The sequence below is a fragment of the Dermacentor variabilis genome, chromosome 9 (assembly GCF_050947875.1).
Source record: "Dermacentor variabilis isolate Ectoservices chromosome 9, ASM5094787v1, whole genome shotgun sequence".
NCBI classification, from domain to species: domain Eukaryota; kingdom Metazoa; phylum Arthropoda; class Arachnida; order Ixodida; family Ixodidae; genus Dermacentor; species Dermacentor variabilis.
This window is the reverse complement of record NC_134576.1, coordinates 41623987-41651767: the sequence shown is the minus strand read 5'-3', so window position 1 is coordinate 41651767 and position 27781 is coordinate 41623987. Positions and strand designations below refer to the sequence as shown.

The window sequence follows — 27781 nt, the reverse complement described above, 5'->3', positions numbered from 1 at the left end:
CTCTTTCTCCATACGTTACATTGGCTCATGCCTCTCTAGTGTTGGGTGTTCGTGAGCTCCGTCATCATTAAAGGATAGCAGTTCTCGTGCGGCAATTCATTTCCCCTGTACTGTCCCACCCGGAAACGAACACCATCATCTCGACTGACGTCAGCATATCCACAGCCGAGTAAACTTCTTAATCGGGTAGCGACGTTGTACCGGACCTACCAGACGTGATGAAACAACGATATAATCGTATGTGGCTATGACACTCCCTACAGCGTTTATTTTTCGACAGTGCGGCGGCCCCGCAACTATAGAGGCTAGAAACCTTCTAGCCTCTATACCGCAACTAGGTGCTCAGCAGCATGGCGCTGGTGCTGGCAACATGATCGCTGGCCGTTTGCTCCGACGGCTGCAGGATGGCGGCGCAGTCGTCGTCGCTGAAGTTTTCGTCCACCAGCCGCCTGAGGGCGCGAAGCTCACTGAAGTCGCCCTCACCGCACTCGCCACGGCCATCGGCGTACTCGAGATTGAAGGCGGCGAGGGCGTAGTCCACCGACATGACTCGCGCCTTCTGCAAGCACAGCTGTCGAAAAGAAGGAGAGAGTGAAGAACTACTTCCTTAGTCCCTGCGTACCCAATCGGGTTCCTTGCTTTTATTTCCGTTCAAAAAAGAAGTCAGAAGCGATTGTGTGGCATATTCCTCTCGGATATGAAGGCAGATAAATGCGGAACTCCGTCGAAGTGGTTTAATCACATCGTTGCCCCCAATTTCTTTCGAAAATTTCCGCCTGTTTGGTTTGGACAGTTCTGTTGTCACAGAAAACGATAAGCACGCCTTAAGTGTCTTTTGAATGCAGCGAGTCGTGGTTAACCTCCCTACCTTTAATTTATCATTTTCTCTCTCTCTCAGCGAGTTGACACGAATGCTCAGGATACAGAAAAAAACGCCAACATACCACACGTTGCTACTTCTTCGTGTCTGTATTAGGATCATAAAAACAGTTCTTACGGCGACAATTAAGAGGTGACTGCCATTTTCAGCATCTAACCGGAATATTCAAACAAAATGTGGAGTCTTCTTGTTCGTGACATAAGAGTTGGTAGCACGAATCTACTTGAACATGAGTACCTATAGCTTACCTGCCTTGAGGTATAGGCAGTATAGAGCGATGAACAAAAGTAAACTCTTCTGAAACGTTTTATGTGCATTTCAATAATTTTACATATTTTCCAAATAATTCTTACAAAATCTCCGTGAATTACGTATAACCTGCATTTAATTTCACTAAGAATTGTACGATAAAAAGGTCGCTTAGTAATTACAACCTACCAGTACTCTGTACAGAAATGAAGCAAGACAAAATACATTTGGCGTGCAACTAAATACAAAATTGTGCTACGTCTCAGAATATCACGCCATTTCCCGCAAAGTTGTTACCTTAGTACAGCGGCATTTAGATATTCAGTTGCCTGTAATCAAACCACCCACTTTTGAAATGTTACCAGCATATGAGGTACCCATTGGAGACATTGTCCACAGACAACAGTTTCGAAGTTTCGAGCGCTTCCTTAAGGTTATATTACGAAAGGCCGTACTTCTCGCAACGAATTTATACTCGCGTGTACAGCTCCCATAAATCACCCCTCGCCCTTTTTTTTACGGCAAACATATCTTTGAGGTCATTATACCCATTCTAGTAGAGCTAGCTATACTCTACGCCTTTCGTGAAAAACGCCTATAACGATTTGGAGAGGTTCAAAAGTGGCTTACAAGAGGCGTAATTATTTCTCTGAACACTGCCTCCATAATACCCGTAACTTTCCCCTATTTGCCCCGAAATATAAGAAGGAACCGCGATCACCTCGTATAACGCATGAAAAGGCTGAGGCTGATGATACGAATGTTTAGTAATTATTTGCAAAGCTCATGTTCAAGCCAGGGACGTTAGTTTTTCTACGTGTTACATATACAGTTTACGCCGTTCACGCAAAATGCGAGCTCCGTGCTACACAGAATTCTCTAGGGTGACAAAAAAACATAGCGGATAACCGTTGTATAACACATTCAAGCGCATATGTTTTTTTTCTTTAGCCCAGGAAGTAATTCATGCGCTTATATTTAACGACGCATACACATTCGGTGTAATGTTGCCCCCCTTTCCAGCAACATTGATCTGAGTGGCTTTTATTGGTACAAGACACTGAGCCGTTCCTAAAACGCATCACGCAACGAAGCACTCAAAGAAGTAAAATAGTACAAAGGCTGTAGTGAATGCGCACATGGTGCACTTTTCCCGAACATCTCCCGTAACGTTTTCCATATTTTCCCCACACATAAAGAAGATATTTCGTTTAATTGGGCAATACTACTGTGCACCTTACTAAATGTGGTGTCTTTCTTTTTCGAGGAGGGTTGTCTTAGCGCATAGTAAAAAAAAAAAAAACTAGCACAAAATTTATAAATATGAATGCAACACTACGCCTTGCAGGATTCCACACTGCAGGAACGAAAACTACGTTCATTTATTATTTCCAACCACCCTAATTGGAGCACAAACGTAAAATTTTTCCGCGAAGGAACAGTGCTTAAGAACGACATACACGAGTGTTGTGTTAACTTGAGCGGATTATAATAAATTTTTCGAAGGCTGTTCTTTCGCAAATTATGTACCGACAAGTCCAAGTTGGCAAACTGTTAAACTTTCACCTCAAGTTTTTTGTGAACACGACCTCCATTTGCAATAAATGTGTCAAGCGCAGTTATTCTATAGCACTAGAAAGCATTGCGCATAACAGCGATATATTGCTTTCGAGCACTTCTGAGAGATTCCTTTTCGCAGTGCCCTAAATGCCCGACGCTGTTGAAGCTGGGCCCCACTCATCAGGCATAAAACGCGCCATGTCAAAATTGTGGGAGGTTGCGCTTTTAATGAGCCGACATTATTTAGGTACTTCACGCACTTTCCGAGGACTATGTCTCTTGGTAACTGTGTTTCTATGTAACCGTTTTCCCGCCTACCTGGGTCACTGGGCAGGAAATGTGGCGCTCTGCAACGACGAAATCAAGACGTTATATTTCTGCGATGCTAACGAGATTTGAACCCACGTCACAAGGACAGCAACGCGACGCATCAGCAGGCTGCGCCACAAATGCACTGGCTATGTGCCGCTTTTCAATGAGCGCCTTTCACGTGAATGTTTTAGCGAGCAGCGCCATGAATTCCTTGGGACGGACGGAAAAACTTTATTTAGAGAAGCACCTGCGAGGTTGCCAGCCCGGGCTCATGTCACACGGGTATTATGTGCCGTGAGGCAAAGCCTTTCCGCCGCTGCCCGGGCCCGCTGGATTGCCGATAGTTGGTCGTGTGGTTCCGAGCTAGTCAGAGTGCTTAGCCATCGCTCCTCGAGAAGGTCCGCTTCTATGTTGTCCTCTACGTATATTGCTCTGATCTCTGCGTATTGTCACGAATTTACCCGGTTTATTCATTCGATATGTGCCGCTCTTTAATGAAGCTCTCGCCAACTTGGATCAATGAGTGCGGCCACGCAAGGGAACAATTCTCAGTGTTCGTATGCAGCGGCCGACACGCTTATCGTCTCTGACGTCACGTAGGATTTTGCGGTAGTGTCACTAGATGGCGCAGCATGTCGAAAAGAAGCGCGAGAGAGCAACCCAGTAGCCACAAGATGCGTTTCTTAGCGTTCGCATACGCTGGCGCGCCATGCATTTCGGAGGCAACGTGCAGGCTCCGTGGCAGCGGCGCTAGATGGCGCGGAAAGTTCTTAAGGACGCGCGAAAAAGAAGTCGCGCTGCAGTATGCGCCTCAAAATGAATTCGTTTCATCGGTGGCAGTACATCACGTCGCTACATTGATTCAACGCTAACGCATTACCGTTGACAGTCAATTCATAAGAAGCCAACAAACACTGACAGCAAGGACAACATAGAAGAAATTACTTCTGCTTAATAAATGAAATAAAGAAACGATAAATTAATGGAAATTAAAGTGGATGAAAAAACAACTTCCCGCAGGTGGGGAACGATCCCACAACCTTCGCATCTCTGAGTCGTGAGTGGGTGGTGCTGGCTAACATTCACAGGGTTCTACTAGGAATCATAAACACCCAAGAAAGAGGACGGGGAAACGGCGCCGCGGTAGCTAAATTGGTAGAGCATCGCACGCGAAAGGCGAAGGTTGTGGGATCGTTCCCCAACTGCGGCATGTTACTTTTTCATCCACTTTCATTTCCATTATATATCGTTTCTTTATTTCATTTATTAAACACAAGTAATTTCCTCTATGTTGTCCTTGGAGTCAATGTTTGTTGGCTTCTTATGATATGAGTAATAAAAATCATACCCCTCGGTTAACCCCCTTTCTTCTCGTTCGATAACATAGTGAGATGGGTTCTGTCACACTTTTTTTTTTTGCATGACATTCGCCAAACTTTCTACGTGGTCCGTAATATAGGCTGCGAACGCTCTGCAACGCTTCAATAAGCCTTTCTCTGCAAAGCCTGTGATTACCTCACAAAGCCGAAACTCTGATCATATTTGACTCATTTCAAGCACCTCACGCAGACATCAACAAGAGGACTCGTTTAACTAGCTGTGTTTTCTGGCACCGACTCGGTTGGCTCATCGAGGTGACCGTGAGAACCAGCTACGCATCTTGTATGAAGCAAGACAGAGAAATTGAGTGCTCATAAATTAGATTTACGGTTTCTAATTACCCTCCTGATTTGAAAAAAATTTGGTCCGGAAGACCCAAAAAATGACATTTACTTTCTTTAAGTTACTATTGTTATTGGCTCTTCTTCGGAAGCGGGGAACTCCGTAAGCGTTTTACATAACGCATCTAAAGAGGTAGAAAACGGCGGTTCAGCCTTTTTCATTTAGCACTTAATTAACCAAGACACTTTAAAAATTGCCTGCATATTGTCACGTAGTAGTGACGGTGAAGAAGGCAGCAAAACTTTGATTATAGAAACTAGCGTTCTATTGGGCGAACTTGTGCCCTCAAAAGCAGGCTACAATCAAAAGAACGATAGCGGCGAACACACTCGGCGATCGGCGAAAATCTGATCAGCGGGTCAAGCGCGTCTGCTTTTATAGATCAGTCGTCGAATGTTCCAGAGTAACCACTGGGACCCGCGTGCCTTGAAATTGAAATTGAAATTGATTTTATTCATTATAGATTACAGGTTGTAAAAACAAATAATATACAGAAGGAGGTCCCATAGTCAATGACTGTATCGGGACCTCCTGTTATTTATAAAAATGCGCTTTCTAAAGCAACGAATTGAACTACATTAAAATCATATATAAGCAAACATGGAAGAAAGTAAGTACTGGAGAATGCAAAACAAGATTACGAGTTAGTTACAAGAAATCTAACGAAGGAAATTATACAATTGCAAGGAGCAAATGCAGTAAAACCAAATGAGCTAAACGAATTGAACAGTAAAGGTAATTTTACCCAAACGTTCAAGACACACACACAAAAAAAAAGAATTTCAAATATACATGACCATAAATGCAACAGTAGAAACAACAACAAAACAACTTTGAAATACACATGACTATTAATAAAAAAGAAAGGTATCAGAATAGCAGAATATTTGAAGTAATAAAGGTGAAGAAAAAGAGAAAAAAAAGAAGAAAAGAAGAAGTTAACGTTAAATATTTTCTGTTAGAAGAAAGTTCTTGAGGTGTTTTTTAAATACGGATGTTGAACGCGAAGTTTTGACACAAAGTGGTATGGAATTCCAAAATGAAAAGGCAGCAAAATGAACTGATTGTTTGCCATAGTTGGTGCGCACTTGAGGTAAAATTAGATTATTGTGCAAAGCAAATCTAGTGACATTAGTGTTGATCAGGCAGGTTTTAGGAATTATACATGCAGGAACTTCATTATTCAATAACTTAAAAAAAATATACCCAGATTATACATCACAGTTTTTTTGACAGACAGAATGTTATTACGGTGTAGCAATGGGAGAGCGCTAGTATTATAGGGACTAGAGGTGACTATTCTAATTGCTTGGTTTTGCAAAGTTTGAAGTGAACTGAGGTTCACTTCAAACACAAGGTTCTGACACAAGGTTCAAACACAAGGTTCCACAAAGTTCTGCGCCATTCGCGTCGCGCATGCATGCAATCAGATTACACCAGGTTCGGCGACAACACACAGCGGATAGAAGCATCGATAACATTCTAGAAGCTTCCGATACATGTAGACGCATCCTGCGCTGAGTGATAACATTTCTTAGACGGTAAAACGGTAAAAGCTCACACCCGCAAAAGATAAACGAGTTCACGTGTCAATTCTCCCCTCTCAAAAGGCATCGTCCCGATGCTACAAACATAACGGCAGGTGAAACAAAAGAAGGACGCTTGTTAAACAAAGTAACAAAACAACAAAGAAACAAAGTCTGAGGTGACACAGTCCAAAAAGAAAGTTCATAGTTCAGCTATGCAACGTCCCCAAAGATCATTAGCGCTGGTGGAACGGCTTAAGTCGCACAACATGAACTACTTCAGGTCGTGGGCGTCGCCGCTGTGATAGCGAAATGCCATCTGGCACGACCTCATAATCGAGTGCGCCAATGCGTCAGATGATTTTGTATGGTCCGAAATAGCGGCGTAAAAGCTTCTCGCTAAGTCGTCTTCGGCGTATAGGGGTCCAAACACGGTCGCCGGGCTGGTACTCTACGTGGCGTCGTCGAAGGTTGTAGTGTCGGCTGTCGGTCCTCTGCTGGTTCTTGATCCGCAGGCGGGCGAGCTGTCGGGCTTCTTCGGCGCGCTGGAGATAGGCGGCGAGGCCAAGATTCTCTTCGTCACAGACGCGCGGCAGCATGGCGTCGAGAGTAGCCGTCGGATTCCTGCCGTAAACCAGCTTGAACGGCGTGATCTGTGTTGTTTCTTGCACCACCGTGTTGTGAGCAAAGGCAGGACCGCGTCCTACGTCTTGTGCTCAACGTCGACGTACATTTCTAGCATGTCGGCGAGGGTCTTGTTCAGGCGCTCTGTGAGACCATTCGTCTGCGGATGGTAGGCAGTTGTCCTCCTGTGGCTTGTATGGCTGTACTGCAGAATGCCTTAGGTGAGCTCTGCTGTAAACGCTGTTCCTCCATCGGTGATGAGGACTTCTGGAGCACCATGTCGTAGCAGGATGTTCTCGACGAAAAATTTCGCCACTTCAGCTGCACTGCCTTTCGGTAGAGCTTTAGTTTCAGCGAAGCGGGTGAGTTAGTCCGTCGTCACGACGATCCACTTATTACCGGATGTTGACGTAGGAAATGGCCCCAACAAATCCATCCCAATCTGCTGGAATGGTCGGCAAGGAGGTTCGATCGGCTGTAGTAGTCCTGCTGGCCTTGTCGGTGGTGTCTTGCGTCGCTGACAGCCTGGGCATGTCTTGACGTAACGGGCGACGTCGGCGGTCAGACGCGGCCAGTAATGCCCTTCCTGTATTCTCGACAGCGTCCGGGAGAATCCGAGGTGCCCAGCGGTTGGATCGTCATGCAGGGCGTGGAGTACTTTTGGACGCAGCGCTGATGGAACAACAAGAAGGCAGCTGGTGCGGACTGGCGAGAAGTTCTTCACGAGTAGGTTTTTTGTAGCGTGAACGAAGACAATCCGTGCTTAAATGCCCTAAAGACAACGTCGGTGTTCCCTTCCAAATACTCGACGAGGCCTTTTAGCTCCGGGTCTGCTCGTTGCTGTTTAGTGAAGGCTTCGGCGTTTATTATTCCGAGGAAGACGTCGTCATCCTCGTCGTCTTGCGGCGGGGGATCGATGGGGGCGCGTGATAGGCAGTCGGTGTCAGAGTGTTTTCGTCCGGACTTGCAGATTACCGTGACGTCATATTCTTGCAGTCTGAGGCTCCACCGCGCCAGCCGTCCTGAAGGGTCCTTTAATTTAGCTAGCCAACACAACGCGTGATGGTCGCTGACGACCTTGAATGGCCAGCCATATAGGTAAGGGCGGAATATTGCTGTAGCCCAAATGATGGCGAGGCATTCCTTTTCGGTTGTAGAATAATTGCCTTCCGCTTTTGACAACGACCGGCTAGCGTAAGCTATCACGTGTTCATGTCCATCTTTCCTCTGGACTAGGACGGCACCGAGGCCTAGGCTACTGGCGTCAGTATGGATTTCTGTATCGGCGTACTCGTCGAAGTGCGCAAGTACTGGCGGCGACTGCATGCGTCGTTTGAGTTGTTCAAATGCGTCGGCCTGCGGCGTTTCCCACTTGAACTCAACATCACATTTAGTTAGACGTGTCAACGGCTCAGCTATGCGTTAAATGTCCTTGACAAAGCGCCTCTAGTAGGCACACACGCCAAGGAATCTACGCAATGCCTTCTTGTCGATGGGTTGCGGGAACTGTGCGATGCCAGCTGTCTTTTGCGGGTCTGGACGGACACCAGATTTGCTGATCACATGACCTAGGAACAGAAGCTCATCGTAAGCGAAGCGGCGTTTTTCCGGCTTCAGAGTAAGCCCTGATGACCTGATGGCCTTTAGTACTTTTGCAACCCGCCTAAGGTGATCGTCGAAACTTCCGGCGTAGACAACTACGTCATCCAAGTAAACAAGACAGGTCTACCACTTCAATCCTGCTAAAACCATGTCCATCACACGCTGGAACGTTGCAGGCGCCGAGCATAGACCGAATGACATGACCTTGAACTCGTAGAGGACGTCTGACGTGATGAAGGCGGTCTTTTCGCAGTCTCTCTCGTCGACTTCTATTTGCCACTAGCCAGACTTGAGGTCCATCGACGAGAAGTATTTAGTGTTGCACAGCCGATCCAGTGCGTCGTCTATCCATGGAAGGGGGTTGTCATACGTAAGTGCCGTGAGGCGCCACTAGAAGATCGGAGCGGCCACCAAGCTCCGTGAAGAACGAAGAAGGGGACGGATGCACGAACACGGCGGTACGAGGGCGCGTTCGCAGTGTTCGAACCAGGCGGACAGCAGTTCCGAGCTCCTGGGCTAAACGAGGCGAGGGTTTCTGCCAGGCGAGACGTCCGTGGCAAGGTGCGGAGAATCGCGGATTCGAGCGCGGACGATGACGTCCAAGTAACCAAGGCTCCTGCTGTCAGTGCTCGAGACGCTGGCTGACCCGAGGGGCGCCGGGGTCTGAGCTGCCGCATCTGAGCTGCGCCGAGCAGCATTTGAGTCTGCCACAGATGTTGCTGCGCTAGACGAGGTCCTCACGTGCGACCGCCGCACGTAGATTGCGAGCGGCGTACCAGCTGGGCAATGAGGTCGTGCTGGACGTGCGACTGTAGCACGTCAGTCGCGAGCGGCGTCCGAGCCGGACATCGAGGGCGTGTGGAACAAGGCGTCCCCTGGCTGCTGCCGCTGCGGCTCATGAGCGTGCCGAGCCCGACAACCGTGCTGAATGGAGCCTGAGCGTCTGGTCGTCGCGAACAGCTCAAGCACGGGTGAACCCACAGTGCAGTGGCGACCGAACCATGAGCCTCGCAACACGGTACTGTTTCAGCCCGTGGACGCACTGACTGCAGTTACGCTGTCATCAACTCTTTGTATATATAGATATTTGACAGGTTGCTTTGATTTTTATAAATGCACCTAAATGACTGTGTCTTTCTTCCGCATCACTGCGCACTAGCAAAACTGCCGAATAGTCCTAAACACCATAGGGGTATACGTCCTTCTTCGTGATCTTGTTCAGTCGACGATAATCGACGCAGAAACGTAGGGTTCCGTCCTTTTTTTTCACCAGGACTACAGGAGATACCCATGGACCTTTCGACAGCTGGATGATGTCGTTGATTTCGTTGACTTGATGCCTAATAGCTTCACGTTCTCGCGTCGAAACTCGGTAAGGGCTCTGGCGGAGTGGTCGAGCGCACTCTTCGGTTATTATGCGATGCTTTGCAACTGGTGTTTGTCGAATTCTCGATGACGTCGAAAAGCAGTCTTTGTATCATCGGAGAAGACTTCTGATCTGTTGCTGCTTACTCATAGGAAGACTTGGATTCACGTCGAAGTCTGGTTCGGGGACTATGCTCATTGAGGTAGATGCGGCTGAATCCGAGAGGAAAGGCATTGCTGGTTTCCACAATTTCCTCGATGTATGCGATCGTCGTGCCCTTGTGGATGTGCTTGAAATTTTGGCTGAAGTTGGTTAGCATAACTTTCACTTGCCCTCCGTGGATTCGAGCGATCCCTCTTGCGACGCAAATTTCACGGTTTAGCAGTAACCCTCGATGACGCCTTCTACGTCGGCAGGTGTTTTGGTGCCGACGGAAATGACAATGCTGGAGCGGGGCGGGATGCTGACTTGACTTTCGAGCCCGCTCAAGGCATGGTGGCTACGAGAGCTCTCCGGCGGTATCGCTTGATCTTCCGACAGGGTAATCGACTTCGACTTCAGGTCGATGACTGCGCCGTGTTGGTTTAGGAAGTCCATGCCGAGAATAACGTCGCGTGAACATTGTTGGAGGATAACGAAGGTGACAGGGTAAGTCCGGTCATGAACGGTAATTCTTTCCGTGCCAGTCGGCGTGATGAGGCGTCCTCCAGCGGTCCGAATTTGAGGACCTTCCCATGCAGTTTTAGCTTTCTTCAACTGGGCGGCGATGGGTCCACTCATGACGGAGTAATTGGCTCCTGTGTCTACTAAAGCGGAGACTGTGTGGCCGTCGAAAAGCACGTCGAGGTCAGTGGTTCTTTGTCTTGCGTTACAGTTAGGTCTTGGCGTCGGATGAAGGCTGCGTCGCGATGACCTGTGGCTGGTACGTGGTGTCGTCAGGTTGCCTTTCGTCGGCGTATTCCTTGCTTCCGGACTTCGTCGGGACGGCGGCGTGTCATCGTTATGTCATAGAGGTAGTCTCTTCAGCGTCTTTGTCGGCGGCGGAGGATCTTCGTCAGTTCGACGAACAGCAAACGCACCTCCATCGACTGCTGCTTTTACTTTTCCGGATATGGGCTCGTAGAGCGGCCCCAGGCTGGGCCAGTGTATGGTCGGCGCTGCGCCGACAGGTAGCGGCCTGGTGACGGCGAACGGTACGGTCGTCGAGGGCTCCACTCAGTGGCGGCGAGGTAGTCGGCGACATCGCGCGTTAACGGCGAACCCTCGGAGTCTCATCTTCCGGTATGGGCATCGACGGTAGATGTGCCCCGCTTCTCCGCAGTGTAGCAAAGCGGCCGGTGGTCGGGGGGGGGGAGGGAGTCGCCAAACGTCAGTCTTCTTTGGAATGCTGCGTGGGGTGACGGGTTGGCGTGACGGCGGCGGGGGTGGTGGCGGACGACGGAACTGTGTCGTCACTGGGCCCTGCCGTGCACGGGTGCGGAGGGGGAACGTGACGGCAGGCGACAGCGGAGTATGTCATAGCTTGCGGCTGAGGCTACGGCGATTGAGGGGCTACTCCAAGTTGTTGCTGCAGCTCCTCACGGACGACGTCGGCAATTGAACTCACTTTAGGCTGTGACAAAGGCAAGACCTCGCGCAGTTCTTCGCGCACAATGGCCATGATGGTCTCTTGAAGGTTGTCGGAACCCAGATGTCGTACTGCGGCGTGAGCATTTGGCGGTTATATTGCCGGGTGCGCATCTCCAGAGTTTTGTCGATCGTCCATGCCTCTGCAAAAAACTCAGCTACGGTCTTTGGCCGGTTACGAATAAGTCTGGCGAAGAGTTCTTGCTTCACGCCCCGCATCAGGAAGCGGACTTTTTTCTCCTCCGACATCTTCGGGTCGGCGTGCCGGAAAAGACGGGCCATCTCGTCCGTGAAGATCTCGATCGTCTCATTTGGCAGCTGCGTGCTGGTTTCTAGTAGAGCTTGGGCTCGCTCTTTTCGCACGACGCTTGTAAATGTTTTCAAGAAGCCGCTTCGGAACAGGTCCCACGTCGTTAAGGTGGATTCGCGATTCTCGAACCAGGTCCTGGCGGCGTCTTCCAACGCGAAATAGACGTGTCGCAGCTTGTCGTCACTGTCCCAACTGTTAAGCGTAGCGACCCTCTCATACGTCTCCAGCCAGCTTTCCGGGTCCTCAAATGTGGAACCGCGGAACGTCGGTGGCCCCCTGGGCTGCTGCAGAACTATTGGTGCCGCTGCGGCTGCCATTGGGGCTATCTTCTTGGTCGTCTCTGGTAGAATTCCGTGTTCCGGGGGCAGCTGCTGTAGCCGGCGGCTTGCTCAATGTTCCAGGACGACGTTGGTGTTGTCTTTGCGGTCCAGGCTTGGATTACGGCTTGTTGGGGGCGTCTGGTGCATGAGCGTAAAGCACCTCCACCACATGTGACGTAGTAGTGACGGTGAAGAAGGCAGCAAAACTGTGATTATAGAAACTAGCGTTTTATTGGGCGAACTTGCGCCCTCAAAAGCAGGCTACACTCAAAAGAACAGCGATAGCGGCGAACACACTCGGCGACCGTCGTAAATCTGATCAGCGGGTCAAGCGCGTCGACTTTTATAGATCAGTTGTCGAATGTTCCAGAGTAACCGCTGGAACCCGCGTGCCTTCCACAAAGTTCTACGCCATTCTCGTTGCGCATGCATGCAATCAGATTAAACAAGGTTCGGCGACAACAGACAGCAGATAAGCATCGATAACATTCTAGAAACTACCGATGCATGTAGACGCGTCCTGCGCTGAGCGATAACATTTCTTAGACCGTAAAAGCGCTCACCCGCAAAAGATAAACGAGTTCACGTGTCAATATAACCCTCAGGAAGCTCCCCATTCTTTAAATATAGTTACGTGAAAGCACAGTACAGAAACTATTTACATGGCGTGCTTACAATGGCAGCAAGCACTGGCCAGTATGGAAGCTAGTCATGATCATGCGAAGTACTTCGTCATAATCATATAAGCAGTGCCAGCTTATGGGTACGCCCTGTTAAATGTCATCATCGTCTTCTAGGAGCACGTAGCATGACCTCCGGCGTTACTTAGGAACAACATCAGAGGGAGGGTGGTAACGCTTGAGTCTCGAAACGTGGACGACGTCATTTGCCTATGGAACGGAAGATGCAATGGGACTGGCTCACCCAATCTCATACGTGACGTCAGTCACTAGTCGAAGTACGCGGTATGGTCCCGTGTAACGAATACGGAGCTTTGCAGATAGTTCGACGCACCGGGAGGGAGACCAAAGTAGCACGAGAGCACCCGGAGCAAAACATTCGTCGCGATGTCGGTGGTCGTAAAGGTGCTTAGTCATTAGAAGGAGTAACTCTACTGCGGGCTATCTGTCGCGCGTAATAAGCCCGGGCAATGACGTCGCGTGCATATTCGCTAGTGGAATTTGCAGGGGCAGACAGAAATCTGTCCAACGGTAAAATTGGTTCGCGTCCGATCAACAGTAAGACCAAGGCAGCCAGTGGTTGGGGCGTCGTCAAGCGCACGAAGTACTGTGGCACACAAACGTGGTGGCAAAACGAGGATAAGGAACATCAGGGTACACTCTACGCCGGTCCTTCAGGGTGAACATGCGCACAGAAGGGTCGCTAGGAGAGGATTCCAGACGCTCGGTTATTTCCCTTAAGTAGGCATCATGTCGCTGTTCGCTGGCGATCTTCATCAACTGGCTCACGGAAAGGACGCAATCGAATGATTCAGGGCCCGAGGAGCTACAGTCGCCCACGGGGTAGTGGGGCAAATAATGCGCATCTTTTTGTTTCGTATATGACCGCGTAGGTGTTCCAAGCGCAGTGCCCATCGTGCAAGCCTGCCTGTGGGATCTTTCAAAGAGGCGATACAGCAGAGGTCGGAAACTACTGTAAACGGTTGGCCAAATAGATAAGGGCGAAGTTTTGCAACTACCCATACGAGAGCGACGCTTTCACTTTCTTTGAGTAATTTCGCTCCAATGCCTGATGGCTTGACGCTGTTCGCTCCACGTATGCCGTAACGCGTCTGTGTCACGTATGCGTAACACGTATGCCGTAACGCGCCAGTGTCAACTCCGGTTTTGGCTGACGGGTCAAAGTGGGCCAAAATGGGAGGCGTTGTGAGCAGCGTGGGTGTGGGCAACTCGAAGGAAGCCGCGGCTTGTGCAGGACCCCAGGTAAAAGGGACGGCTTGTTTAAGAATATCTGTGAGCGGTTTCGCAATTCATGCAAAATTCTTCACAAACCCAAGAAAATAGGAGCAGAGCCCCACATAGCTGCACACGTATTTGGCAGACTTGGGCACATGAAAATCTGCCACGGCTCTGATTTTCTATCGGTCGAGGTATACGCTTACGGCGCCCATGGCACGGCCAAACATCGTGACGCGGCGATGGGCAAAACGGCACTTAGATGAATTCAGCTAAAGTTCGGCACGGCGGAACATGTCAAGGATCACTGGGAAGTATTCGACATGTGTATAGAACGTAGGCGAAAGCACAATTCCATGGCCTAAATAACACAAGCATGTACTTGAACCCATGAAGCACAGAACCCCTCCCATATCATAATTCAAAAAACAATAAAAAGTATACATTATTGGATGTACTTATTTCATTTTAATACATACGTATGTACACAAGTGTACATACACGTGCCTATTCGCTTATGCTCACTTTTAATGTGTACGTTGTAACAACGGTACCTTGATTTATTCTTGCTCTAATTTATTGTTAAGGTATATCTGTTTTCAATTAGTATATGTTATTATGTGATCCATTTCTATCTTTTGCGTTGCTACTGCTTTCCTGTATATATTTATCTTTATCTTACGAGGTGTTTGCAATGTTATTTTGTTTTTGTTTTCCTTTCTTCTAGTGTAATTGTGTGGTGAATGTACAATTTGGTGCTAGAGGCCTAATCAGGCGATCGTTAACATCGCCTTTAGTCTCCTGCATCAAGGCAATCATGTATTGCCAAACAAATAAAGAAATGAAAAATTATTCGCTCGAATGTGACTCGGTCATTACACAGACCTAAAGGCATGATCTTGAACTGGTAAAACCCATCACGAGTTACAAAGCCAATTTTCTGTCGCTGCATAGGGTCACCAGCAGTCTGCCAATATCCAGATCGAAGGCCGATAGAAGCAGCACCATACAGAGAATTGAGGGCATCATCAATTCGCGGTAACAGGTAAACGTCTTTCTTCGTAATGTTGTTAAGGTAGCGATAGCTGAAGGATGTTGTTGACTTCCTGCTGGATCACACTTCGCTCAGACGCAGACAATCAATAGGGGCGTCAGTGAACATAGCTGGCATGGCCTGTGCGTATGCGGCGCGCGACAACGAACGCCTGGCCCAAAGGCCAATTACCGAAGTAGAAAATGTCTCGATACGTCTCGGCAACACGTCTGAGGGTGTCAGTGTGCTCAGGCAGAAGGTCATTGACGATCATGCAGCGAATTTTGCGGCTGCCACTAGTTTTCGGCATCGGAGTTCCCTTCGTAGGACGTCTAGCATCTATTGCAAAAGCTTCTAGCTGAAAGTCTTGCAGGTGGCAAAGGTGGGATAAGGAAAGCAACTCCGAAATTCACCAGTAGAAGGCAGGTTCCGTTTGCAGCAATGCTGACGACCGCGTAGTGTGCAGCGACACCGTGCGTGAGCAAGACGTCAGTAAGAGGTGTCACGTAGTAGTCGCCTTCTGAAACATCTGAACATAGCTCTACACGTCACGGTCTTGCAGCGGTATTCGGCAGACGCTCGAAGTGAGGCGGGGTGGGCCGGCATTCCGCTTGCTCTAGACGACGGTACTCTAATCGCACTGTCAACAGTGTTCGAGTTGATGAAGACAAGCTGGCTGAACGTCAGCGGTACCCTTCAAAGTGTGGGCGATTTTGTCAGCCTCGGACATCATCTGGTCAGCTTGTAGACACAAGGCCAGCACGGCCTGTGTGTACGACAAGGCAGACTCCGTTGACGTCTGGGTACGTACCGCCAGTTTGTTTCTTGGCGGCAGGCTGTCGACCAAATGGGTTGCCGAAGAGGTCGAGCAGCTGCTGCTTGAACGTGTCCCATCTGGTGAGATTGTCCTCGTGGGTCCGAAACCAGACGCGAAGGGTGTCTTCGAAGTAAAATATGGCGCTTGCCAATATTGTATTTCGATCTGAGTCATTTTGTTTGCTGACTTGCTCGTGCATGCACAGCCATTCATCCAGGTCAACAATGTTTAGCCCTGAAAAGATCCCGGGATCGAGGGGCTGTGCGAGGGCGATAAACTGGGCAACGGTCTCACCGTAGCTGGCGGCAACGTATCACGTGGAGGCATGACGGTAGATTCGAGGTGGCGTCCACTGCGAAGCTCCGTGGTCAGAAGAAGTACGCAGCAACTCCCCCAAATAAATCTTACGGGAAAGCACAGTAGCGAAACTATTTACAGGGTGTATTTACAAGTGTAGCAAGCACTGGCCAATATGGAAGCCACTCAACATCAAGCAAAGCACTTCGTCGTCATCAAATCAACAGTGACAGCTCACGAGCACGTCCCACTAAACGTCAACATCACCGTTTTGAGCAGCACGCAGCAATATAAAATGGATGAGTGGCCCAGTTTTCTTTTTTCAGGACATTGTAATAACACACATATGACACTGTCGAGCACTTACAGTCACACTAACACATTCCCTGCACAAGGCGATACGGAGCAAACATTGAGTGGTTTGGTAGGAAAACGCATTAACCTAGCACCCATTCAAGAAATTTCAACCAGGAGTCTCAAGCATCACCCAGAGGAAAAATGAAAAGGTGCTTGATGTGTGTTCACATTAAGGTTTACAGTAACTATGCGAAAAAGTTGGAATAAATGAGTAACAAAGGAACACTACAGTGACTTGTATATTTAATCAAAGTTATAGTTAGTGCCATCACCCCGAAAAAAACGCCACACTGTAAAAACAGCCTTCGAGACCTTCAACGCACCTTTTCGCGCAATGTCCTTGCGGTGTCGAATGTGAAGATCCTTTCCATGTTCGTGTCGTAGCAGTATTCAGAATGCTGCTCCATCGAATATACCCTGCTGGACCACATGGGCAGCCGGCACGCCTGTTGATGTTCCAAAATTTCAGAAGCAAGTATAAAAAAGTAGTAAGAGAAAGCACTAGGGCGCACTAGCTACCAGACGATAGCACACGTTGCCGCACGACTAAAGACCAACGAAGTTTAATACGGTCCACTGTTAAAGGGAAACAAAAATGAAAAAAAAATACATTGAGCTGTAATAATAAATTACCTTTCTACAACGCCAATAAAGCCAACGTTAACCAGAAGCAAGGCTTACATCGCTGGCACAGGGGCAAATAAGTGCCCCCACATTCAAGGAAATCCTCTTTCTTTACACAAAATGACCCCTTATCAAAATAATTTTCGCCGTCTGCGCAATATTACGACCAGCTTTCTTCATACGTTTTCGGTGACAGACGCAGCAAAGCACATGACGCTCTTTCTTTAAACTGGTACTTACAAAACTTTAAAAGACAGCGCACCTTGTCAATGCAATGTAAACAGAAAAAGGACGAGTTAATTTGTCCTATTTGTCATGACAACAGGCAGTTCAAGGTGCGCGCCGCTCATATGTCGTTTTTTCAGGCAGGGTAACTGCCGTCGATTTTTTTGTGAGCCAGAGTACTCTCAGCCAATAATTTGCATTCCACATGGATGCAAACATGGAACCTCACTAGAGGGAACTGTGGCGCTGCGATCTTTCAGCTGCCATGACTATGTCGGTTAGCGCATAGATTTCGTACTTGTCGCTTGTAACGATTCTTGCGGCTTTGTGTACTACGCTGTAGCTTCCTTCCTTTGCCCCAAGGTTCAAAGAAATCCTACTTTTCAGAACGCAAGAGAGAATACGACTATGCACACTCACTGGCACCTGTCGCGCTTGCAACGCACTGCTTTTTTGAAAATGATCAAGCACATTATCGCAGCCGTTCGAAGCCAGGGGCCCTATAACGTAAAACTACTCCAATATGTTTTTATTCCAATCTTCTGACGTCAAATTTGCATAACCGCCGATGCAAGCATCGGGCGGTAACCTGCAGAGTTGTCTGAACAGACCAATCAAACGCTCTCTTCGTTCATAGGAGATCACTTTTGTTTGATTGAAAAACGAATAACATTGTCTACACTGAGCGGCTTGTCTTACCTTATTGGCTGACAAGAGGCGAGGAGCACGCTCAAGTGGAGAGGGATTCGTTAGGGCCGAGCCACTGCACTGAAAATCGATAACCGGATGACGAGGGTGGCGCCAGCGTCTGCGATTGGTCCGCTTTCCCTTACTTTGCTTGCTGTGGCTCTTCGACAATCGCGGCGGCATGCAACGGAAACTTAAGAACGACGCTAACACGGATCCTCAGCAAAAAGAGATCGCAGAACAAGGTCGCAAACGTGCCGAAAGTGCTCGAAAACGTTACACGGCCACGCAAAAAGTTTTATTACACGCAAATAAACCCATGCTCTCCGACAGCAGCGAGTAGCCAGTGCCTGAGCGATCGGCGGCAGCCATCTTTTATTCCTTTCGGAACGGGACAGCCTGCGGCTATTCAGAAGAAAATTCAGTTTTGTTCGGTATATAAATGCATCTTTATCGCGTACAGGTTACTTTGACGCGGTGTGTTTTTGCGGCTTTGTGACGTTACGTTAGAGGCAGGTGAAGTGGGCGCAGCCCGAGAACTTTTCACCAACAGCCGAGGGCTAATGGCGAAGAGGCGTCGAATTAGAAATAACTATTTTTCTTTTGTTCGGTCAAAGCATGCATAATTCGTGTGTGCACGTTATATCAGATGGGGAGCTATCGCGGTTTTCGTGACGTCGCGTGACAGACAGGTGAAATGGAGGTGGTCCAGAAAAGGTTTTGACCAATCGCGGAGGGCTGAATGCAGAATTGGAAAAGAAAAGTTTGGAATAGTTTTGCGTTATAGCGCCCCAGGAGGATGATGATTAGGCAGATCCACATATTGGCCATGCTGGTGGAACCCGCCAAGCTCTCAGCTCCCGTAGACACTAGCGTCAAAGTTCCCTCCAGTACTGTTAGTAGGAAACTCTTCTATGGCTGAAAAGGTTGAATCAGCTCGGCAGAGAAGCGAAGACAGCGCTCTGTCCTGATCGAGCTGCCTTGCGGTACTGGAATGAGTGTCGTACTAGCGCACTAGTACAATATCGTTTCTGTTGTGCAACTGTGTGCAAGTTGGTAGGAGACGTTGGTCTGAATGGGCATTGAAGGCCGATCTAAAGAGCTAAACACCAATCCTGACAAAACTAAAGGACCACACAAGTCATGCTTTCCGCGTAAACCGGAAGCGTACAAGGCCAGCGAGTGACGAAGCTGCCAAACGCCGCTATGGCGCAAAGGCGGCAACCACACATTGTGGCAAGGGCTAAGGCGGTTAGGGTATACGTATCGCTGCGGTAACATTTTACAGCCAGACAAATCGCCTCCCTCTTAGGTACAAAATCGTTTCTGCAAGTACTCAAATTACCACTGAGACAGCAGCATGTTTTGTCAAGTTTTCTATTCGCTAAATAAAAGGTCCATGAAGGAGCTGCATATCTGCGTATCCGCAAGCGACACTTACAAAAGAAGGAAACGCTCCTTCGTCGTGTCACCCCGCATGATCGCCTTTCTGGCGTATGTCCCCTAATACAAAGGCCTTCGCAGTGCTCGTATGTCAAGGGTAATAATAACACGAATAAACGCAAGAAGGAAAGACGAATAGCGACACAGCTTCGAAGTTACCCGCATCATCTCAGCGTGGCGTCATGCACTTTGACGGCCCGTTCGTTCTGGTCTAACTCTCCGTTTTCGGCGCTAATGCACTTTGATTTACTGCGAAACTAATTTCGGCCGCTTTAAGCCATCTAGTTCAAGTCACGATCCAGTGAACAAAAACTAGGACGCATAGGAAAACAGACACGCACCATACCAGTCGCTCTGCCTACATGCGTCTTGGGTTTTGCGAGCTGGGACACATAGGAATTAAAAAATCGCCCAAATCAAAATGTTATTTTTGTTCAAAGATTTTCAAGTTTTTATTGAACAATTTATATTTTTTAATTTATATTTTTATTGAAGAATTTTCAAGTTTTTATTGTATAGTCTGAGAAAATTCGTTTGTGTACTCGCTTTCATTCCGCTTCTTAAAGGCCCCCTCGTGTAACAGAAGCGTTATTACATGAATACCGACATCAGGCATGGCGTGACACTGCTGCTTTGTGCGGCAGTGTTCTTTACTCGTATGCACGCGCAGTCGAGCCTGAGACTTGGTGAAGCCACATGTTTTTCTTTGCTACATATTTGCAAGACTTGTTTCATCAGCCATCGAACTACGTAATGTAATGGCATTTAATTAAACGTGATAATCAGTCTAGCATCAGCCTAGCATCAGCTAACAGCCTGAGCTCTCTTGCAATCACAGCATGGGTCGTCGTGGTGGTCTTCGAGCTGCTACAGAGAACACGAGGCGCATCTGCTTCGTTACATTGGCGGCCCGGGTGTGAAACGGAGCCATCCTGGCGACTCAAGCCTGTTTCACATGATGCGATTTTCGTCGCACCGAAAGTGCGCTTTCCGTCGTTTGCGACGAAAATCGCAGTCGCAGTGCCGACCCCCCGATTTTCAGCTGCGACCAACCGGTTGGTCGCACAGTAACACCGTCGCCGCGATCACCGCGGAGAGCTATTTTGCCGGTTTGTTTTGGGAAACGGCGTCAAGCTCAACAAGTGCAATGCGCGGAGACGTGGATTGCCGAATTCGGTACGTACGCAAAGAAAGAATAAAAAACTGTACCGCAGATTCCAGTCTCCCATTTCTATGCCTTCACTGACACGCTACGCAGCAAATGAAGTGCATTTTGGCGTTTGCTTCGTACACCTTTGCGAGTTGTCAACACTGCGAGGTGTTGGACTCCTACGAGACGACATGGCCTATTGGGGTCGTCACAATTTTCTTTTGTTGAGTGCCATACAAAAATCGCGCGCACGGAGCAGCTTACAAAATTTCAACCTCGGCAAGGGCAAATGACAAGACAGCAAAGTACCCAAAATTTCAACGTTGTGCTGAAAGCGCTACCGTTCAGTTGCATTTCTTGTCGGTTTTCAAGCGTGAATTTCCCTCTGAATCTTGAAAGGTTATCTTACCTCACTTACTTATTAAATTTGAGAGAGGAAACGTATAGGCTGAAACGACCCGACGTCAGCACTCCTGATGCCAGCAAAAAAAAAGCCAGCTTTATTGTCTTCTTCAATTAGAAGAATCGCAGTGAATTTTCTACGATAGCATTAACTCCGTGGCTTGAATAAACAGGGTCATTAATTTGTTTTCGAACACTTCATGCACATTAAGTTGCATCTCTTCACTTGAGTATTTTTTTTCTTGCACAGAAACCAGAAAACATTGAATATGCTGCGGACTTTGTATCCTGATTGCACCTGTATTAACATTTGCTTTGAACGGTAATTAACTCTACAGTTAGTAAATTAAGTAAATTATTCGCTAGCTATAGTGGCACAGTGACAGCATACCCTCTTGCACTGTCATGTACAACACATGCAACAATGCGAAAAGCAGGCAAACAACTTGCTCTTGTGGAGGTAAAATAGCAGAAGATGACGCGTTAAAGAAAAGTAAATCAAAACTGTGCAGTGGAGTCAGCCAGTTGCACCCTTCCTGTGAATCTTGGAATCCTTTAAGTACAAACGGTTCTTGCTTCTTCGCACCTGATCGAGTGTGTAGAAACATCAATGCCTTACATGTTTCTAATAACAGTTTCGAATAAGTTTGTGATTACATATATTAGGGTGCAAACCCATACAACGATATCCGCTGCGATTAATACCTTTATAAGTAATGAAATACCATGCTACTTGCAAGAACATAATCACCCTGGGATTTAAAAAGAAATGTCGGTTTCTTCAGAGGACCACGAACTGCTTTTTTGCAATGACAAGCTTACTCCAAGTTTTGTCTACATACAGGCAAGAAAGAAGAATCTGTAGACAACAAAATTGTTGTTCAATTTATTCACCTCCCACCGTGGCTATAGCAGTCTGCTGCTAACACAAGGCGAGGGGTTAAATTGCCAGCCATGGCAGTCGCATTTTGATGAGTCATAAAGAAAGTTCTTGCCCTTAGATTTAGTTCATCATTACTTATTGAACCCTTAGACTTCCAAATACTATTGCATAGGGGGGCATGCTTATGCGAAATCTAACACCAACCGAAAGCAAATGGCACAATTGTAAAACAAGCATCTTTTCTGATACTTCGAATGTGTAAACATTCATTGCATTAATATGTATCGTTCAACAGCACTGCACAAATAAGCATGAACAAACACATCAACAGACACTCTGTCAGCACGCTGGTTCTACAGATGTATAAATGTCGAGACATGAATGCTCATACTACATCATGCACAAAGCACAAGACCACAAAGGAGCACAAAGAAAGTTCTGGGTGAATCACGTGTTGTACTGCCGGGGCGAGGAGTGACCCGGGGCGCAATAACGTAAAACTATTCCAAACTTTTCTATTTCAATTCTGCAGTCAGCCCACCGCGATTGGTCAAAAATTTTTTTGGACCACCGCCACTTCACCTGTCTGTCACCCGACGTCACGAAAACCGCGACAGCTCCCCATCTGATATGACGTGTACACACTGATTATGCATAATTTGACCGAACAAAACAAAAATAGTTTTCTGATTCGACGCCTTTTCACTATAGCGCTCGGCTATTGGACAAAATTTTTCGGGCTGCACCCACTTCACCTGCCTCTCACGTGACGTCACAAAGCCGCAAAAACTTACCGCGTTAAAGTGACGTGTACGCGTTAACGATGCATTAATATGCCGAACAAAAGTGTATTTTCTTCTGAATAGCCGCAGGCCGCCCCGTTCCGAAAGGAATAAAAGATGGCTGCCGCCGATCGCTCCGGCACTGGCTACTCGCGCCTGCGGGAGAGCATGGGTTTATTTGCGTCTAATAAAACTTTTTGCCTGGCCATGTAAAGTTTTCGAACGCTTTTGGCACATTTACGATCTCGTTCTGCCAACTCTTCTTTGCTGAGTATCCGTTTTAGCGTCATTCTTAATCTTCCGCTGCATGCCGCCGCGATTGTCGACGAGCCACCGCAAGCTAAGTAAGAGAAAGCGGACCAATCGCAGACGCCGGCACCACCTTCTTTATTAGGTTATCGATATTCACTGCAATGACTCGGCCCCATCGAATCCCTCTCCACTTGAGCATGCTCCTCGCACCTTGTGAGCCGATTAGATAAGACAAGCCGCTCAGTGCAGGCAATGTTATTCGTTTTTCAAGCAAACAAAAGTGACTTCCTGTGAACGAGGGGAGCATTTGATTGGTTTGTTCAGACAACTCTGCGGGTGACCGCCTGATGCTTGCGTCGGCGGTTACACAAATTTGACATCAGGGCCGCTATTTTGTAGCGATGCCTTATGCCTTATTCTATGCTATTCTTGTCATCCACCACACACTGCCGCCTGATCGCGTTGATAACGTGGGCAGACCATCGCTCTGACCAGTGGCCAAGCGCGAAAAGCCTGAAAAGGCATAGAATCCGAAAAGGCATCGCTACAAAATACCGGTCCAGGAGACTAAAATCAAAACACGTTGGAATAGTTTTACGTTATACGGCCCCCGGTCTGTATCTGCCTTGGGATGACGGCCTCCTCCCAACTGAGTGCCGGGTGGGGAGGCTGCATTGACCGTCGAGCTAAGCGGTAACACTTAGTAACTTCGCTGTAACTGGTCACTCGGTCCTTGGTTTCGAACCACCACACGGAACGGTCCCTCTCAGGGGCGCGGAGAGTAAGCGCTCGCGCCGCCCAATGAGCCGTATCGTTGTGGTTTGGTGAGGATGCACACTCGCCGGCGTGCGCCTGGAACCACTTCATGCAGATGGTGCTGCCTCGGTCTTGGAGCTGGAGCTTGCCGATGATGGCGGCCGCCGACACGCATACTCGCCCCTTGGAAAAGTAGCGCACGGCGTTCCTCGAGCCGCTGAGCACGGTGCGACACTCGGCCTCGGAGATCGCCAAAACGATGGCAACCTCTTCGGCATCTGTGACGTCCGTGCACCGCACGTTCGCTGCCGTTGTCGTGGTGCCGGTAGCCACCGCAACGGCCACTGCCGCTTGAATTCCGCTGCGTCCACGTACCGAGCGTGCCGGTCTTGGGCGTGTTGTTCGGTGAGGGCCTTGGCCCGCGCCTGCCGCAGTTCTTGGTTGTACTCGGGGTGCATGTTCTTTGGCATGGCGTCCACGTGGATGTGGGCCCGCGCCTCCTCGCTGATATCGCATGGTTGCCGGCTGTGAGCTTGGGGGCTGTAACCCAGGGACGTCAGTCTACTGCGGCCTGTCTTCGTGGTAGGGAGGAGCTCCATTTTCGCGGTGAGTTGCGCTTGAGCTATTTCTTCTAGGGTGTTAGGGACGCCGAGCTGCAGTAGCCGAGCCGTACTCGTGGTCTGCATTAAGCCAAGCGCCATCTTGTAAGCCCGTCTGACCAGCGTCTTGATCTTGGTCCTGTCAGTGACCTGCGAGTTGAGGTAGGCCGCAACGTAGGCAATGTGACTGATCATGAACGACTGGACAAGGCGCACGAGACTGTCTTCACGCATGCCCGCCCGTCGCGTCAAGACTCGGTGTATGAGCGGGACGGCGTCCATGACCTTGGTGGTAAGCTTGTTGATGGTCTCGTCTTTGCGGCCGCTCTTGTTTAGCAGCAGGCCCAGGACCCTGATCTTGGTAACTTCGGGGATGCGTTGCCCCGATGCAGTCACGACCTTGGTGTGATCGCACTCCCGAGGGGAAGCGCGTTTCCGTACCGGTCGTAGCGGTGTGAGGACACACGGTTCCGATTTGGTGGGCGAGCACATTAGGCCTGTGCCGTCAAGGTGCTGCTCGATGGCAGTAACCACCACTTGCAGCTGTTGCTCGATGCTGGCGTAGGTGCTGCCGGCCGCCCACAGGGTAATGTCGTCGACGTAGACCGTATGCCAGACACCGGTCCCCGGTACCGCCCTCGCTACTTCGATTATGACGAGGTTGAAGAGCAACGGCAAAGTGAACGAACCCTGCGGGGTACCCGTACTGCCGCGCTTGCGTTCGGGGAGCTCGAGGTCTCCGGCTGCAGCTCCACCGTGTGGTTGGTCAAGAAGTCTTGGATGTAATTGTGGCTCGTTATCACCATGTTGAGTATTGATACTCTTGCTAATATGGCTGAGTGTTTGACTTTGTCGAATGCGCTTTGTAAATCGAGCCCCAGAATTACTTTGCTGTCTTGTGCCTTGTGGTCGATTATTTCTTGTTTGAGTTGTAGCATGGCATCTTGTGTAATGAGTTTGTGCCGGAAGCCGATTATCGTGTCCGTATAGAGGCCTTCCATCTGCAGGTATTCCTGCCACCGGTTGGCTACCCCGTGCTCCATCACCTTGCCCACACAGGACGTGAGCGAGATGGGACGCAGGTTGCCGATGTCCGCTGGTTTGCCCGGTTTCGGGATCAGGATCGTTCTTGTCATTTTCCACTGTCGGAGGAGCCTGCCCAAATACCAGCATTTGTTGATGTGACGGGTTAGGGCCTCGATCGATGCACCGTCGAGGTTGCATAGCATCTTGTTGATAACGAGATCGGGGCCGGCTGCTGAGCGGGTGTTGAGCTCGTGCATCGCTACCCGTACCTCTGACATGGTAATGTCTCAGTCGAGCCACGCGTTGGGCAGCCCCCGGTACAGCGGGTGGGCTTCTGTTGGCACGTCTGGCAGATACTTGGCATCCAGGCTCTTGATAAAAGCGTATTTTCTCTGTTGTTGCAATGTGTTGTGCATGAGGCGGGCCAGGCGGTTGCGCAGGTGTGACTCGTTCTTACTTTCGTTTTCGTTTAGGTGGTGCCGAAATAGATTCCAGATTAAAGCGCGATGCAGTTCCCTGTCAGCTCGGTCGCATATTTCGTTCCACTGCTTTCGTTCCAATGCTGACGGCACAGGACCTTGCAGTGGTGTTCAATGGCCCTATTCAAGTCAGCAGCGTTCTTTCTAAATTTGCGATTCAACCGTTGCCGCTTCCAGCGCGCCTGTATTGAACTTTTGGCCTCGATCAGATGGGCCAAGCGGCTGTCCATGGCGGCGACGTTCTCATCCGTTTCGATGGTCTTGGTGGCCGAGTGCACTGTAACACGAAGCTCTGCCTTCCAGATTTCGATGTCTGTGATGTATTATGCTGTAGTGGGGCGTCCCTTACGGAAACCGTCCCGGTCCGTCCACTTGTATATAATGGTGTTGCCGCGACATTGGTTGGGTATCGTAATTTAGAGGATATAGTGGTCGCTGCCCAGGTCGACACCGTTGTTGTGCCATGTCACTTTGCCCGTGTGGTCATTTTTCATGAACAGAAGGTCTGTTGTGGTGTCTCGTGCTACGGAGTTTCTGATGCGGGTGGGATGAGCGGGGTCCCTGATCAGGGTGCAGTTGTGATCCAGGGTATTCTGTAATAGGTCTCGTCCCTTGGCCGTGTCCTTATCGTAACCCGACGATCGATGGGTGGAGTTGAAGTCCTCTCAAATCAGCAACGTGTTGTTTTTGGCTTGTATGCTGACTGTGTGCAGTAGGGTCTTGAATTTCTGTGTTTGGTTCTTGGGTTTATTGTTGATGTTGGCGATGAACAGACTGCGTTTCCTTTGTTTGCTTTGGGATGATTTCGGTGAAGATGCATTCCACCCTGCTGCGGCCGCGTTGGAGTTAGTGTTCAATGAACGTGAGCCCTTTGCAGATAAACGTGCAGACGCCCCGTCCCTCCGCCGGGCTAACGCGAGCGCGATACCCAGGCAGGGTGGGAGTCGCCATCGCCGTTTCTTGCAGCAGATGATGTCGGGTTTCTTGTTTACTGTGGTGATGCGTTGTTGCAGCTCTGCTGTCTCGTAACAGTGGCAGTTCCACTGGGACATGGTTGTGGGCGAAGTTGGGGCTTGCATCTTTTTGGAGGTATGGGTGGTTGGCGAATTGCGCCGCAAGGATGGGGCTGCGTAGTGGCTTGAGGGTCCTGTTTAATGAAGTCGAAACGCTCTTGTATGATGCGGAATGGCGTGGTGATCAGCTCCTCCAGCCGCGCCAGTCGTTGGTCGGTGACGGCATCCGTGCTGGTGAAGGTGTTGGCGAGCGCTTCAATTTCGGCTTCGAGCTGAGTTTCCAATTGGGTCACGTCCTTGTAATGTCATGATGAGGTGCGTGCTCGTTTTTTGAGAGTTGGGTCAGTAGACTTCTACTCCTGGGGTTCGTCTTCGGTTGTGTCCATTGATTGTGTGCCTTGGTGTGGTGGCGTGTCGGCGTTCTGCTCGGGATAACGGCGGTGTAGCTGTCTCGGTTGACTGAGCTGAGTCAGTCACAGTTTTGAAGGCTAGATGAAAATTAGTACTTGATTCAAACAAATATAAATAAAAACGCTACAGAAAGTAAGTACAGAAAATTCCAAGTCCAGAAAAATAATCATTGCAGTCGCCAGTTATGCATACCAGTACCTTTCAAGAAACACTGTTCTTTTTCCAGTGGACAGACTGACAGCTTGCTTATGCAAGCACAATCTTCCAGTCCATGCCATTGGAAAAAAACTTGTTTATTGGAAGGTAGTCGCATGCACAGTTGGTGGTCACAAAGCTTTTCTTTCCTGGACTTCTATATCTAATTGTATTTACTCTTCTTCCAATTTTTCATTATTTGGTTTCATCAGGCACTAGTTTTTATCACGCTTTCTTGCAGTACTATTTCTGGTAACCTTTATAATCACTGCATTTCCACAATAAACCTTTTAATTAAAAGTACCGTACCCTGGTCTTACTGCATCACACTGTACGC

The 27781-nt window shown here is 48.8% G+C and overlaps 1 protein-coding gene across 1 annotated transcript; it reads right to left on the bottom strand.

Moving 5' to 3' along the window:
• Positions 1–310: 310 nt before the first annotated feature.
• On the bottom strand, positions 311–16954 carry LOC142557990 (uncharacterized). Its single transcript, XM_075670162.1, has 2 exons — positions 16841–16954; positions 311–571 (listed from the first exon to the last, which is right to left on the bottom strand). The coding sequence occupies exons 1-2, from the start codon at positions 16946–16948 to the stop codon at positions 335–337; spliced, it is 345 nt and encodes a 114-aa protein (XP_075526277.1). The 5' UTR covers positions 16949–16954; the 3' UTR covers positions 311–334.
• Between the last annotated feature and the right edge of the window lie 10827 nt (positions 16955–27781).

Excerpts from the sequence above, each read along its gene's own strand:
- LOC142557990 (XM_075670162.1), bottom strand. The coding sequence starts at position 16,948 with ATGTGGTCCAGCAGGGTATATTCGATGGAGCAGCATTCTGAATACTGC. Across the intron at positions 572-16,840 it reads CAAGGACATTGCGCGAAAAG|CTGTGCTTGCAGAAGGCGCG; the intron begins GTGCGTTGAAGG and ends TCTTTTCGACAG.